The following is a 13111-nucleotide window of genomic DNA, read 5'->3' as shown; positions in this document are numbered from 1 at the left end:
TATAAATAGAAACTTTTCAACTAACTAAAAATATAACAATAATAATAACTTGAATAACTAACTAATATATTTTTGTAATACATTACATTATTGCTTATTTTTAATTTGTTTATTTATAGATTTAAATCTTATCATAGACTATATATATTATACATAAATAGTTAAATTTGTATAAACATATATATAATAATTATATATCATTTTTTTCCATATAGAAATATTTTTAATGGTGTGGAACCATAAAAATTGAAAAACAATAAAAATATGGAAGAAGTCGAATTAACTAATATCGATGGAAATAAACCAACCAATGATAACAATAACACAAACAACAACAACAATGATGATCATCCAGATGTAGAAGCTTCAACTTCTGCATTTGATGCCATGGCAAAGGACTTGGAGGGACAATCAGAGCAAATGAGACTCCAAGAAGAGAAACGTCGTGATATTGAGAACGGTGGTGAGTCTTGGGAGACCGAAGAGGATTTCAAACTGCGTTCCTACTTTGAAAACTCACAGCGTATGCATGAAAATATCGGTGGTAAACCAAAGCGTATGGGTATCTCAATCCGTGATCTCACTGTAGTCGGTCGTGGTGCTGATGTCTCTGTTATCGCCGATATGTTAACACCATTCGTTTGGTTTGGTTCATTCTTTACTCCATCTGGATGGTAAGTTATAATAGTTGATTTGTTAAAATTAATATTGTTGAATATTAATATTAACGATTGTATTGTTTTTTTTTGTAGGAGTAAGAAATCAAATCAAGGTACAACTTTTGATATTTACATAAAGTTAATGGTTTCTGTAAGGATGGTGAAATGTTATTGGTTTTGGGTCGTCCAGGTGCTGGTTGTTCCACTTTGTTGCGTGTTATTTCCAATCAACGTAAATCATATATCGATGTCGAGGGAAAGGTTACCTATGGTGGTATTCCAGCTGAAAAGATGGCTCGTTACAGAGGTGAAGCTATCTACACTCCAGAGGAAGATACCCATCACCCAACCTTGACAGTCCGTGAAACATTAGATTTCACACTCAAGTGTAAAACTCCATCTGAAAAGATGAGACTTCCAGATGAAACCAAACGTAATTTCCGTACAAAGATGTTTGATCTTTTACTTAAAATGTTTGGTATTGTACATCAAGCTGATACAGTAAGTTGCTAGTTAATAATTTATTTGTTATAATTCTATTTCAATTTGTTAATATTAACATTTAATTAATTTTTACAGATTGTTGGAAATGAATGGATTAGAGGTTTATCAGGTGGTGAACGTAAAAGAATGACCATTACAGAGGCAATGGTTAGTTCTGCTTCAGTGACGGCATGGGATTGCTCGACTAGAGGTTTGGATGCAGCATCTGCATTGGACTATGCCAAGTCGTTGCGTATCATGTCAGACACACTGAAAAAGACAACGGTCGCTTCTTTCTATCAGGCATCCGATTCAATCTATAATCTTTTCGATCGTGTGATGATTCTCGAGAAGGGACGTTGTATTTTCTTTGGACCCATCGACCAAGCCAAGCAATACTTTTTGGATTTGGGTTTCGACTGCGAACCACGTAAGTCCGTACCCGATTTCTTGACTGGTGTCACCAATCCACAGGAGCGTAAGATCCGTCCGGGTTTCGAGGGCAAGATTCCCGAGACTTCCGCCGATTTCGAGGCGGCATGGCACGCATCGCCACTCTACCAGGCGGCATGCAACGAGCAAGCGGAATACGAACAGCAAGTCGCCACCGAGAAGCCGGACATCGAGTTCCGTCAACAGGTCAAAGCCGAGAAGTCCAAGACCACTCGTAAGGGCGGTCCTTACACCACCTCTTTCATCACCCAGGTGATGGCACTCACCATTCGTCACTTCCAAATTATCTGGGGTGACAAATTCTCTATTGTCTCACGTTATTTCTCTGTTATTGCACAAGCTTTCATTTACGGATCGGTTTTCTACCAACAAGGTATGGATGCCGCCGGTATTTTCACTCGTGGAGGTTGTATTTTCTCGACTATGTTGTTCAATGCTTTCTTGTCACAGGGTGAGCTGCCCATGACTTTTATGGGTCGTCGTATTCTCCAGAAGCAACGTGCCTACGCCATGTATCGTCCGGCTGCATTCCACGTCGCTCAAGTCGTAACCGATCTACCAATTATCTTCCTCCAAGTATTCCTCTTCTCGATTATCGCTTACTTTATGTTTGGTCTGGAATATGATGCCGGTAAATTCTTTGTTTTCTGTTTCATCTTGATCGGTTTGTCGCTGGCCTGTACCAACTTGTTCCGTGCTTTCGGTAACTTCTGTCCATCGATGTACGTCTCTCAGAACATTCTCGTTGTCTTCCTTATTATGATGGTTACCTACGCAGGTTACACCGTTCCATACGACAAGATGCATCCATGGTTCCAATGGTTCTTCTGGATCAATCCATTCTCCTACGCTTTCAAGGCGTTGATGGCCAACGAGTTCAAACATCAAATCTACGAGTGTTCGAAATCCGCCATTCCCTACGGACCACACTACGAACAAAACTATCCAAACAATCGTATTTGTGGAATTTCTGGTTCGGTCCAGGGTGAATATGAAGTCACGGGTGAAACCTACTTGAAGTCCGCTCTCCACTTCAAGACTAGTGATATGGCACTCAACACCGTCGTTGTCTACCTCTGGTGGTTGCTCTTCACTGCTTTGAACATGATTGCTATGGAGAAGTTCGATTGGACTGCCGGTGGTTACACTCACAAAGTCTACAAGAAGGGCAAGGCTCCAAAGATGAACGATGTCCAAGCCGAGAAGGAAATGAATCAACTCGTCCAACAGGCTACCGAGAACATGAAGGATACTCTTATTCTCCACGGTGGTGTTTTCACCTGGCAAGATATCAAATACACCGTTCCAGTCCCAGAAGGAACACGTTTGTTGTTGGACAATGTCGAAGGTTGGATCAAACCAGGTCAAATGACTGCTTTGATGGGTGCATCCGGTGCCGGTAAGACTACATTGCTCGACGTTCTCGCCAAGCGTAAAACCATTGGAACGATCGAGGGTCATTCCTACTTGAATGGTAGACCATTGGAAATCGATTTCGAACGTATCACTGGTTACGTAGAACAAATGGATGTCCACAATCCAGCTCTCACCGTTCGTGAATCTCTCCAATTCTCTGCACGTCTCCGTCAAGAACCAAGCATTTCACTCGAAGAGAAATACGCCTACGTCGAACGTGTCCTTGAAATGATGGAAATGAAACATCTCGGTGATGCGTTGATCGGTGACTTGGAGTCGGGTGTCGGTATCTCTGTTGAGGAGCGTAAGCGTCTCACCATCGGTGTCGAACTCGTCGCCAAACCACACATTCTCTTCCTTGACGAGCCAACCTCTGGTCTCGATGCCCAATCCTCCTACAATATTATTAAGTTCATTCGTAAGCTTGCCGACTCTGGTATGCCATTGGTATGCACTATTCATCAACCTTCATCCGTACTCTTTGAACACTTTGACCGTTTGTTGCTTCTCGCCAAGGGTGGAAAGACCGTCTACTTTGGTGACATCGGAGCAAGATCCAAGACTCTGACTGCCTATTTCGAGAGAAACGGTGTACGTCCATGCACAGAAAACGAGAATCCAGCCGAGTATATTCTCGAGGGTATCGGTGCAGGTGTCCACGGTAAGTCTGACGTCGACTGGCCAGCCGCATGGAAGTCGTCGCCAGAGTGCGCAGCCGTGCACGCCGAACTCGCCAGTCTTGAAAAGACACACGTTGCTTCCACCGACGACGGTGAGAAGGCTCGAGAGTTTGCCACTGGTTCCATGTACCAAACCTGGGAGGTCTACAAGCGTATGAACTTAATCTGGTGGCGTGATCCATACTACTCGTTCGGTCGTTTCGTCCAAGCCGGTCTTGTCGGTCTCATCATTGGTTTCACCTACTACGATCTCCAAGATTCTTCATCCGACATGTTGTCTCGTGTTTTCATTATTTTCCAAGCACTCATCTTAGGTATTATGTTGATTTTCAACGCACTCCCACAGTTCTTCATTCAACGTGAGTACTTCCGTCGTGACTATGCCAGTAAATTCTATTCTTGGTTCCCATTCGCTCTCTCGATTGTACTGGTGGAAATCCCATACCTGTTGGTCACCGGAACCATTTTCTTCGTCGCACTCTACTGGACTGCCGGTCTCGAATACAACTCGGACACTGGATTCTACTTCTGGTTCATGTTTATGATGTATCTATTCTTCTGTGTCAGCTTTGGACAAGCGTTGGCTGCCGTCTGTATCAATATGTTCTTTGCCATGATTATCGTACCACTCTTGATTATTTTCTTCTTCTTGTTCTGTGGTGTCATGACTCCACCAAAGGATCTTCCAACCTTCTGGCGTTCTTGGATGTAAGTTTATTATCAATCAATATAATATAAAATAATAATTTATTATTATACATGTCATATTAATAACAAACTTTTTAAATTTACAGGTATCCACTCAATCCTTGTCGATATTTCCTGGAAGGTATAGTTACGAATGTGTTGCGTTATGTCCAAGTTAAATGCACAGATGAAGATCTATTTAAATTTGATCCACCTGCTGGAATGACTTGTGGAAATTACACCTCCGAATTTAATACCTACAAGCTATCTGGTTACATTGACAATCCAGATGCTACTTCTCAATGTGGATACTGTACCTACAACAACGGTCCGGAGTACTACGAAAATCTCGATTGGTCATTCGACAACAGATGGCGTAACTTTGGTATTCTCACTTGTTACTGGGTATTTAACACTGCCCTCGTTATCTTATTCGTCTACTTGACCAGAAAGGCAACCAGATAAACAAAATCATATTAAACAATCATTAATATATTATATATAATACTTTTTCACCTTGTTGTTTTCTTATATTAACTAAAAAAAAAAAAAAATTATTTAATAAAAAAATATATATCATTTTTTTAAATATCAAAGATTTATAAATTTATTTTAAGATTGATAGATTCAAAGAAATAAGTTTTTTACATCGTCTTCATCAACTTTGTCATCTTAATCATCAACAAAATCTTCATCAGAAAAAGTCATAAGAAATAACAAACGATAAATATTTTTTACAAACGCAAAAATTTCTTTCTTGGTTCCTATTTACTTTAGAACTTCCTTACCTGTTTGTTTTAGATCACTATTATACTGTCTATCTAGAATTGAATTCTTACACAGGTTTATGTCAGAAATATATACTTTTATTAATTAGGATTGTCTTTTTTAAATTTATTTAAGTTGAAATATACAATTTGAGATATTTTTAAGTTATTTTAGTTAAACATTGAAATAAGTTAATTCGAATTCGCCTCCAGTTAAATTTGTTAATTTAAAAACAGCTGTTATCTCTGTAAAGTTGTAGATGTATTTTGAGATGGATTCTATTCCCATTGTACCATAGGTGGTGCTTCCAAAAATTGTATCAGTAATATTGGTGGTAGTGTTATGTAATCCCAAGAAACCATAGGTAGTTGTCTTTTCATTTGGGTAGATACAGGCATGTCCTTCAATGTAAGCATTCTCTTTGTATCCACTTATACACATATAGTTCATATAGATATGGTAGAATCTGGCATATTTGCAAGTAAAAGTACACAGTATTGGTGTGACCAAAAGTAATATTAAGAAAATAAAATAAATATTTTTATTCATTTTTTTTTCTTTTAAAATATTTATTGGAAATAACAAACTATAAATCTAGCAAAATTCAAACAAATTACTTTGGTTATTTTAAAATGATTATAATATTTGATTCCAAAATTTACAAATATATAAATAATTTTAAATATTGAATTTTGGATTGATTGATTGAAATTTAATTAATTTAAATATGAAAAATACTGTAACCTCCATATCAGATTTGGAGATGGTTAAAATCAATTGCTAAATAATTACTAAAATCAATAGTTAAAAAAACGGACTATTGTAATGGAATCTATTGTTTTGATCAATAGATTTAGTAATAGCTATTAAATTTGTAGTTTGTATCTCAACAAATATTAAGTTATTTATAATAAAAATAATATTGTTGGTAAATATCAAAATAATCCATTAAAAAACAAAACCAATTATCATTTGACTTTTTAAAAATAGAAAGATATAAAATATCTACCACTATATTTCGTGTCAAAAATTTGTATTTATTTTTTAATGTGTATGATTTACAGTACAGTATACTAATTAGAACAAAAGGTAAGTAGATTTAGAAACTGCTAATCATTCAAATAAATTATTTTTAGACTAGAAATGAACCTTATCAATCCGTGAATCTTTTCTTTACAAATTTAAGTTGTCAATTTTGTAATCCAACAGAATAATAATATCTCCTATTGTTTTTAAACAATTGATTCTAAATAATATTTTTTAAATATAACTAACAATTATCAATAAATTGGAGTATTAACTTGTCAGTTTATTTTTTATAAATATTTTATATGTTGATCTAACTAACCATGTTGATGTGATATTAATGTAAATCAACAAATAAAATTGTACATACGTGTCAATTTTAGAATTCTTTATTTCTTTGGAAGTAAAGTTTGACATGGATTTGAAGTGAAAAAAAAAAAGATAATAAGAATAATAGTTTCAAATTCCAATATATCTGAAAATGAAGACTAAATAAATTTTATCAATAAATTTCCTAAAATTATATATCTAATAAATTTTCTATGATTCAAACTTTAGAATTCATAGATACAAACCACACTAAAAAATCTTTCAATAAATTTTTGATGGTGTGATTAATACAAGAATAATAAAATTTTGTGGGGGTACTATTATGTTTAACTAATAGGGTGGAGGGGAAGCAATACATTGAATATCTTTTATATTGTTGACTACTATCTAATGATCTTTATATTTTAGATATTATAAATTTAATTATTTATTAATTTATATATATATATATTTATTAATTGTATTTTTATTATAAAAATGGATACGGCACAAGCAATTCAAACAATGAATGATATAATTAGACCTGCTAATGATCATCTAATGGATTTAACACTTTTCTATAAGCATCGAATCATATCAAGAGACACCTACATCCAACATTGTACAATACTATTTAATGAACATATAGCAAACTATTTATTGTCAGCAGCCGATACAAGAATACAAAACCCAAAACCACTACCAAAGCAATACAATATCAACGAACTTCTTTCTGTTACCGAACATTTACAATCTATTAAACATTCATACATGCCATATCTATTTAGAAATCCAAATATCTATCCTCAACCAAATAATAATAATAATCATCAACAACAGATAATATAAATCTATTATAAATAAATATGAAATGTAAAATAAATAATTTTAAAAAAAAAAAAGAAATTCATTTAATTGATTTAATTTTAAAACAGAACACAAATGAAAAGACAAATGTTGTGTTCTGTTTTAAAATTAAATCAAATCAATTAAAATTTCCAAATTCATTAAATGTAAAATTTTAAAATAATATTAAATTGCATTTGCATCATCAAAATTTTAATTAATTTGATTAAATTTTAAAACAGAACATTAATTTTTCATTTATTTCATTTTTAAAAGTTATATTATTATTATTTTTTTATTGGTATTAAACGATGTCTGAGAGAAAAGGAAAAGTACAAACAGTGGTTGGATTAGTTGAACCGGATACAATTGGTATCACACATATGCATGAGCATATCATTATCAATTACCTTGACTTCTATGAGGAACCAACACAACAAGATTTGAAGGATGCATGTTGTTGTCATAGCAGCAATGACACAAGACAACTACACACTGAGAAGATTGCAGTTGATAATCTACATTGGATCAATTACAACTACAATAAGAACCTACATAATCTTGAACTCAATGAAATCGATGTTGCACTTAGAGAGTTGGCGTTGTTCAAGAACCAAGGTGGAAACACCATCGTTGAAGTGACTACCGGTGGAATCGGTAGAGATCCAACCAAGCTTAAAACCGTCTCTGAACAATCAAAGTTAAATATTGTAATGGGTGCTGGTTACTATGTTGACAAGACAATTAGAAAAGTAAGTGATAGTTATTCATTAATACCTACAAACAACATATTAATTGTTTTTACTATCTTTAAAGTTGATTCAAGATAAAAGTGAACAAGAAATAGAAGATGAAATTGTTAGACAACTATTGGAAGGTGCAGATGGAACCGATATCAAAGCAGGAATCATCGGTGAAGTTGGTTGCAGTTGGCCATTGACAGAGTGTGAGAAGAAATCGTTGAGAGCATCCGCTAGAGCTCAAAAGAGAACTGGTGTTTCAATTACAATTCACCCTGGTAGAAGTAGAATTGCTCCATTACAAGTAAGTTATTATACTATTTTATTTACTTATTGACATTTATTTGTTAACATTTCTGTTGTTTTGTTAAACAATAGATTCTTGAAATTATAAAGGAAGCAGGTGGTGATTTGTCACGTGTTGTTATTGGACATCTGGATAGAACGGTTCATGATATCGAGATGCTTTTGGAGATTGCCAAGACTGGCTGTGTATTGGAGTATGATCTCTGGGGTATGGAGATCTCTTACTACCCATGGGGAGGCGACGTCATCGGTATGCTCAATGACAATCAGAGAATCGAAGCGATCGCACAACTCATCGATGCCGGTCACGCCAAGCAAATCGTAGTGGCACACGACGTCTACACCAAACACCGATTGGTAACCTACGGAGGACACGGCTATCATCATATCCTCCACAAAATACTGCCCAGAATGAAAAAGTATGGAATCAGCGATGAGAATATAAAGGAAATCTTAATCAATACACCCAAGAGATTGTTGACCATTCAATAAAACTTAAAGTGTTTGTAGACTAATATTTATTTATGATTTATGATTTATGATTCTTTTTCTCGCCAATCTAATATCATTGATTCTAACCATTGTTTCGTTACTATTTTAATGCCTAGTTCGGTTGCCATGTTATATTTGGCACCACGGTTGTATCGACAAACTAGATGCGTATTCTCACTTGACAGATCACTGGTATAGGTTGCACCAATGATGCCTATCATACCTTTGATGTGATCTCTTTCCATTCCATCGTATTTGGTAATCGATATCCTATATTTACATTCACTACCGATGACACTATCTTTAGATCGAATAGGTCTATACAAAACTGATTCCGATAACTTTATAATACAACCTTGAACAATACAATCGTTAATCCAATCGGTTGTTGCTGATTTCAAATTCATTTTAATTGTCTAGATGATGATAATGATAATGATAATGATAATGATGAAAGCAAAGTTTAGTTAAAGTTGTTAGATAGATAGATAGATAGAATGGTTGAATGATTGATACTTTACAAGTTCATAAGTTGGATCCGTTTGATATTGAAGTATTACTATGTTTGATTGTTCAATGGTGGTTGCAGTGTTACCACCGTACTGTTTGATTCGCTCGGTGATCGCTTCTTTGACGATAAGATCGCTTGGATAGTTATCATTCGGTATGAAGAATGTGAATGGTGAGAATAGCTTTGGTGAGGTGGCTGGCAGTGCCTGTATGAATGGCTTCTCATTTACCCAACACTCATTGAGAACACATTGATTGAACCACTCGGTTGAAACAACGATCAATCTCGACGGTAGTGAATAGTCTTGTTTCTTGAACCTACTGATATCGTCCGTCAGAAGATGTGTATATCGCTGATCGAACGATACTCTGAATTTACCACCGTGTAATTCTACCCATGCCTGTACATTCAACTGACTCTCTTTTGATAACTAATTAAACAAACAAACAACAACAACAACAACAACATCACCAGTTAATTTATAACTTTTCATTTATAACCAAAGTAAGTTACATACATTAAAAGTTAATATTTTACAACCTTTCATAACAGAATAGGGTGAATCTAATAAATAAAAGTTGACACTAATGAACAAAATATTAGAAGAAGAGGAAGATTAATAATGATTCTATACAGTAGAGATCTAATGGTTGTAAAGCACAACATACGGTATTATTTTACTATATTTAAGACAATCGTATATCCATTGTTTCTGTAGTTGATCATAAGACAAGTTAGTTATTAACCAATAAACAAAATGAGTATTTAAATGTAATAGATATATATATATAATGATGATACCTTTACTACAACAACTTTATGTATTGAATTTAATTTTTGAATATCTCTTGGTAACTCTTCTAAAGTATTTGATATTACATGTGTGGTCTTATCATATTGAAAACTATGATGACAGTGACCATTCAATGATTCTATGATTCTCGTAATCTTTATACTCTGATATGGTTGTAAATGTACATAGAATATGAAATTATGAAACAATGATGTCATCTATCACATAAACATATAAATATATAAAATATAAATATAATAATATGAGGGATATAGTTTAGTTGATTAATTTAAAATGAACAAAAAATTCTTAGAAAAAAAAAAAAAAAGTTGCATGTTAAAATATCAATGATATTTATATTTATATATATATATTGATCAATTTTTATTTAATTATTATTATCTAATCTAAAAATAATATTAATATTAATATTTCGAAATGGTTGGTTGTTTGGTTGATTGATTGATTAAATATTTCCTATTTTCCAATGTTGGTAAACAATTAATTGGCTGTTTGAAATTTTGATGACACCATTATTATTGTTGTTGTTTCGATGGTAAAAGGAAGTAGGTTACGAGATATCTGGTTGTTTTAAAAGATGGTAGGTGCGAGCGATTGATTATTATTATATAGTTTACAGGCATGATTTATTATTATCTAAAGACATTAGTACAGGATTATCGACTTCACAGCATTCGGCATTTGAATTATTAGATCTTATAACTTCGGCATTGCTATTGTTGTTATTGCTATTACTACTACTGTTGCTGCTAATGCTATTATTGTCAACATTGGCAATGGAGAGTGTCGATGTGGCGGTAGTCGATGTCGTTGAGGATGCTGATGATGAAATGTCTTCGCCTGACGATGATGTTGTTGCTGTTGTTGTTACCACTGATGATGTAAAAGTGATGGTGTTATTATTAAAATTATCGGATTTAAGTTGTTGATGTTGTTGCTGTGCGTTGATTACTTGTTGTTGTTCTTGAGGGTTGACTAGTAGCGAGTCAAGTCCGATTGTATGATGTGGTATTGGACCGGTACTGTTGCTCTGTCTGGTGCGTGGGATACTGATTGCCATATTACTAAGTGAATGAGTGACTTGCGAGTAGGAATTTGGTTGATGATGATGATGCGGAATACTGACACCCGACAACTGCTGAGTGGTAGGCAGATCGACTTGAGCAATGAAAGTTCTCAGCGTATTATCAGCGGCATTGCTCTCATCGATCACAATCGAAGGTGTAGGTGAAGTAATTGATAAATTATTATTATTTACAGTTGAATCGATTATATTACTATCCAATATCATATTATTATTATTATTTCCTAAATTTAAACCGTTATTATTGTTGTTGGATTGAGATATATCATTATTATTGTTGTTGTTGTTGTTATTATTACTATTATTAGATATAGTTGAAGTTGAATTTTGTTGTAGATGTTGTTGTTGTTGTTGTTGTTGTTGTTGAGTTTGTGATTGTACAGATTGTTTCTTCTTCATATTATAACCTTTTTGTTCCAATACAGAACTGAATTGCTTTGAATTTGATAAAAAGTCTTCGATCAACTTTTTCTTTTTGTATTCCTCTATTTTCTTTCGCTTTACGATGAGATCCTGTTCCATTTCTTTTACTTCTTCTTTTCTGAATAGTATTGCTCTCACTAAAAATTGATATTAGTTAAAATGCTATGATTTGGTTTAAATGATTGAATGTTTGATTGATAGATAGTTACATTTTATCATTTGTTGTACTTTTACATCTTGTGCTAAATCAGCGGGTGTCTTACCAAAGTTGTTCTTTCTGCTGCAGTCGGCACCGTGCATGAGAAGCAACTTGCAAGCGTCGATACGTCCGTAGATGGCGGCGTAGTGAAGCGGACAGAATCCTTCGAGGTCACTCTCGTTGACATCGCATGCCTCCTCCTCGATGAGTTTGCGCACCTTCTCGTAGCGGTAGTCGAGCGACGACCACATCGCAAAGCACAGTGGAATCACTCGCTGACAGGTGATCCTATTGACGAGTTGGACGTCGCGATACCGGTCCTCCGGGTAGCTGGTGATGGGGAATGGCGAAGTCGAAGGTTCGTTCGATATCTTTGACGTGTAGTATGCAAACATCTTATCTTTGATGGGCACCGGCAGCACATTGGAGAGGTCGCTACTCTGGTAGTAATCGAGATTCGCCATGATCACTTCGAAACACTGTTCCACCAGGCTCGACGCCACAATAGGTAATGCTGGTGTACCAATGGGTGGTGTTGTTGATTTCGGTGTAGCTGTTGTCGATGTCGTTGTTGTTGTTGTTGCTGCTGCTATTGTCATTTCATCTATATTATCTATATCTACTTCAACGTCAATAATATCAACTTGTTGTTGTTGTTGTAGTACCCCATCTTCTTGCAACTGTTGTTGTTGTTGTTCAAACATTAATTCTTCTATATCATTAACATTGTTGTTTTGTATGTGGTTGTTGTTTGAAGGATTTGCTTGTCCATTCATTGCTATTGATGTTATATTCCCTATTTTCTAAATTCTTTTCTCTCCTTTTACTTTTTCTATTTTTAATTCTATTGACACCACTATTCTATTGACAACACTATTCTATTCTATTTGATTCTATTCTATTCTTGTTATAGTTATAGTTCTATTCTAAATGTGTGGTTGTTTGTTAACTAACTAACTAACTAACAACTAAATTTGTAAAAGACAATTCAATTGAAAAAAAAAAACAAAAAGAAAACAACAACCAAATTAATTTAACTAAACATTTGCATATTTGCGAAATAATAATGTAAAATAAATAATTAATTAGCTACCATATAACCTTTAAGATTTGTAATGTTTTAAATAGTAATTTTACTTACTTTTGTTGCTCAATTACTATTGTTATTTATATTTGATTTTGGTTTGATTTTGATTTTGATTTGTTTATTATTAT

At 34.3% G+C, this 13111-nt stretch overlaps 6 protein-coding genes across 6 annotated transcripts; 3 read left to right on the top strand and 3 right to left on the bottom strand.

Annotated features, from left to right (window-relative positions):
• Positions 1 to 264: 264 nt before the first annotated feature.
• abcG21 (ABC transporter G family protein) lies at positions 265 to 4843 on the top strand (the record flags this gene model as incomplete). The annotated part of the gene is made up of 5 exons (XM_020578267.1): positions 265 to 674; positions 753 to 772; positions 799 to 1160; positions 1239 to 4399; positions 4486 to 4843. The coding sequence occupies 5 exons, from the start codon at positions 265 to 267 to the stop codon at positions 4841 to 4843; spliced, it is 4311 nt and encodes a 1436-aa protein (XP_020431862.1).
• Positions 4844 to 4911: 68 nt separating this feature from the next.
• PPL_07431 (uncharacterized protein) lies at positions 4912 to 5695 on the bottom strand (the record flags this gene model as incomplete). Its single annotated transcript, XM_020578266.1, has 4 exons — positions 4912 to 4915; positions 5151 to 5199; positions 5243 to 5261; positions 5327 to 5695. The coding sequence occupies 4 exons, from the start codon at positions 5693 to 5695 to the stop codon at positions 4912 to 4914; spliced, it is 441 nt and encodes a 146-aa protein (XP_020431861.1).
• Positions 5696 to 6979: 1284 nt separating this feature from the next.
• Positions 6980 to 7330, top strand: PPL_07430 (uncharacterized protein; the record flags this gene model as incomplete). The annotated part of the gene is made up of 1 exon (XM_020578265.1): positions 6980 to 7330. One exon carries the CDS (start codon positions 6980 to 6982, stop codon positions 7328 to 7330), a length of 351 nt encoding a protein of 116 aa, XP_020431860.1.
• A 308-nt stretch (positions 7331 to 7638) lies between these two features.
• Positions 7639 to 8865, top strand: pter (phosphotriesterase family protein; the record flags this gene model as incomplete). Its single annotated transcript, XM_020578264.1, has 3 exons — positions 7639 to 8079; positions 8144 to 8371; positions 8446 to 8865. The coding sequence occupies 3 exons, from the start codon at positions 7639 to 7641 to the stop codon at positions 8863 to 8865; spliced, it is 1089 nt and encodes a 362-aa protein (XP_020431859.1).
• A 73-nt stretch (positions 8866 to 8938) lies between these two features.
• PPL_07428 (uncharacterized protein) lies at positions 8939 to 10387 on the bottom strand (the record flags this gene model as incomplete). The annotated part of the gene is made up of 4 exons (XM_020578263.1): positions 8939 to 8947; positions 9027 to 9281; positions 9387 to 9806; positions 10178 to 10387. 4 exons carry the CDS (start codon positions 10385 to 10387, stop codon positions 8939 to 8941), a joined length of 894 nt encoding a protein of 297 aa, XP_020431858.1.
• A 170-nt stretch (positions 10388 to 10557) lies between these two features.
• Positions 10558 to 12672, bottom strand: PPL_07427 (ankyrin repeat domain-containing protein; the record flags this gene model as incomplete). The annotated part of the gene is made up of 3 exons (XM_020578262.1): positions 10558 to 10576; positions 10808 to 11834; positions 11907 to 12672. 3 exons carry the CDS (start codon positions 12670 to 12672, stop codon positions 10558 to 10560), a joined length of 1812 nt encoding a protein of 603 aa, XP_020431857.1.
• Between the last annotated feature and the right edge of the window lie 439 nt (positions 12673 to 13111).

The sequence above is a fragment of the Heterostelium album genome, assembly GCF_000004825.1.
Source record: "Heterostelium album PN500 unplaced genomic scaffold PPL_scaffold7, whole genome shotgun sequence".
NCBI lineage: Eukaryota > Evosea > Eumycetozoa > Acytosteliales > Acytosteliaceae > Heterostelium > Heterostelium album.
This window is presented reverse-complemented; position numbering and strand designations above follow the sequence as displayed.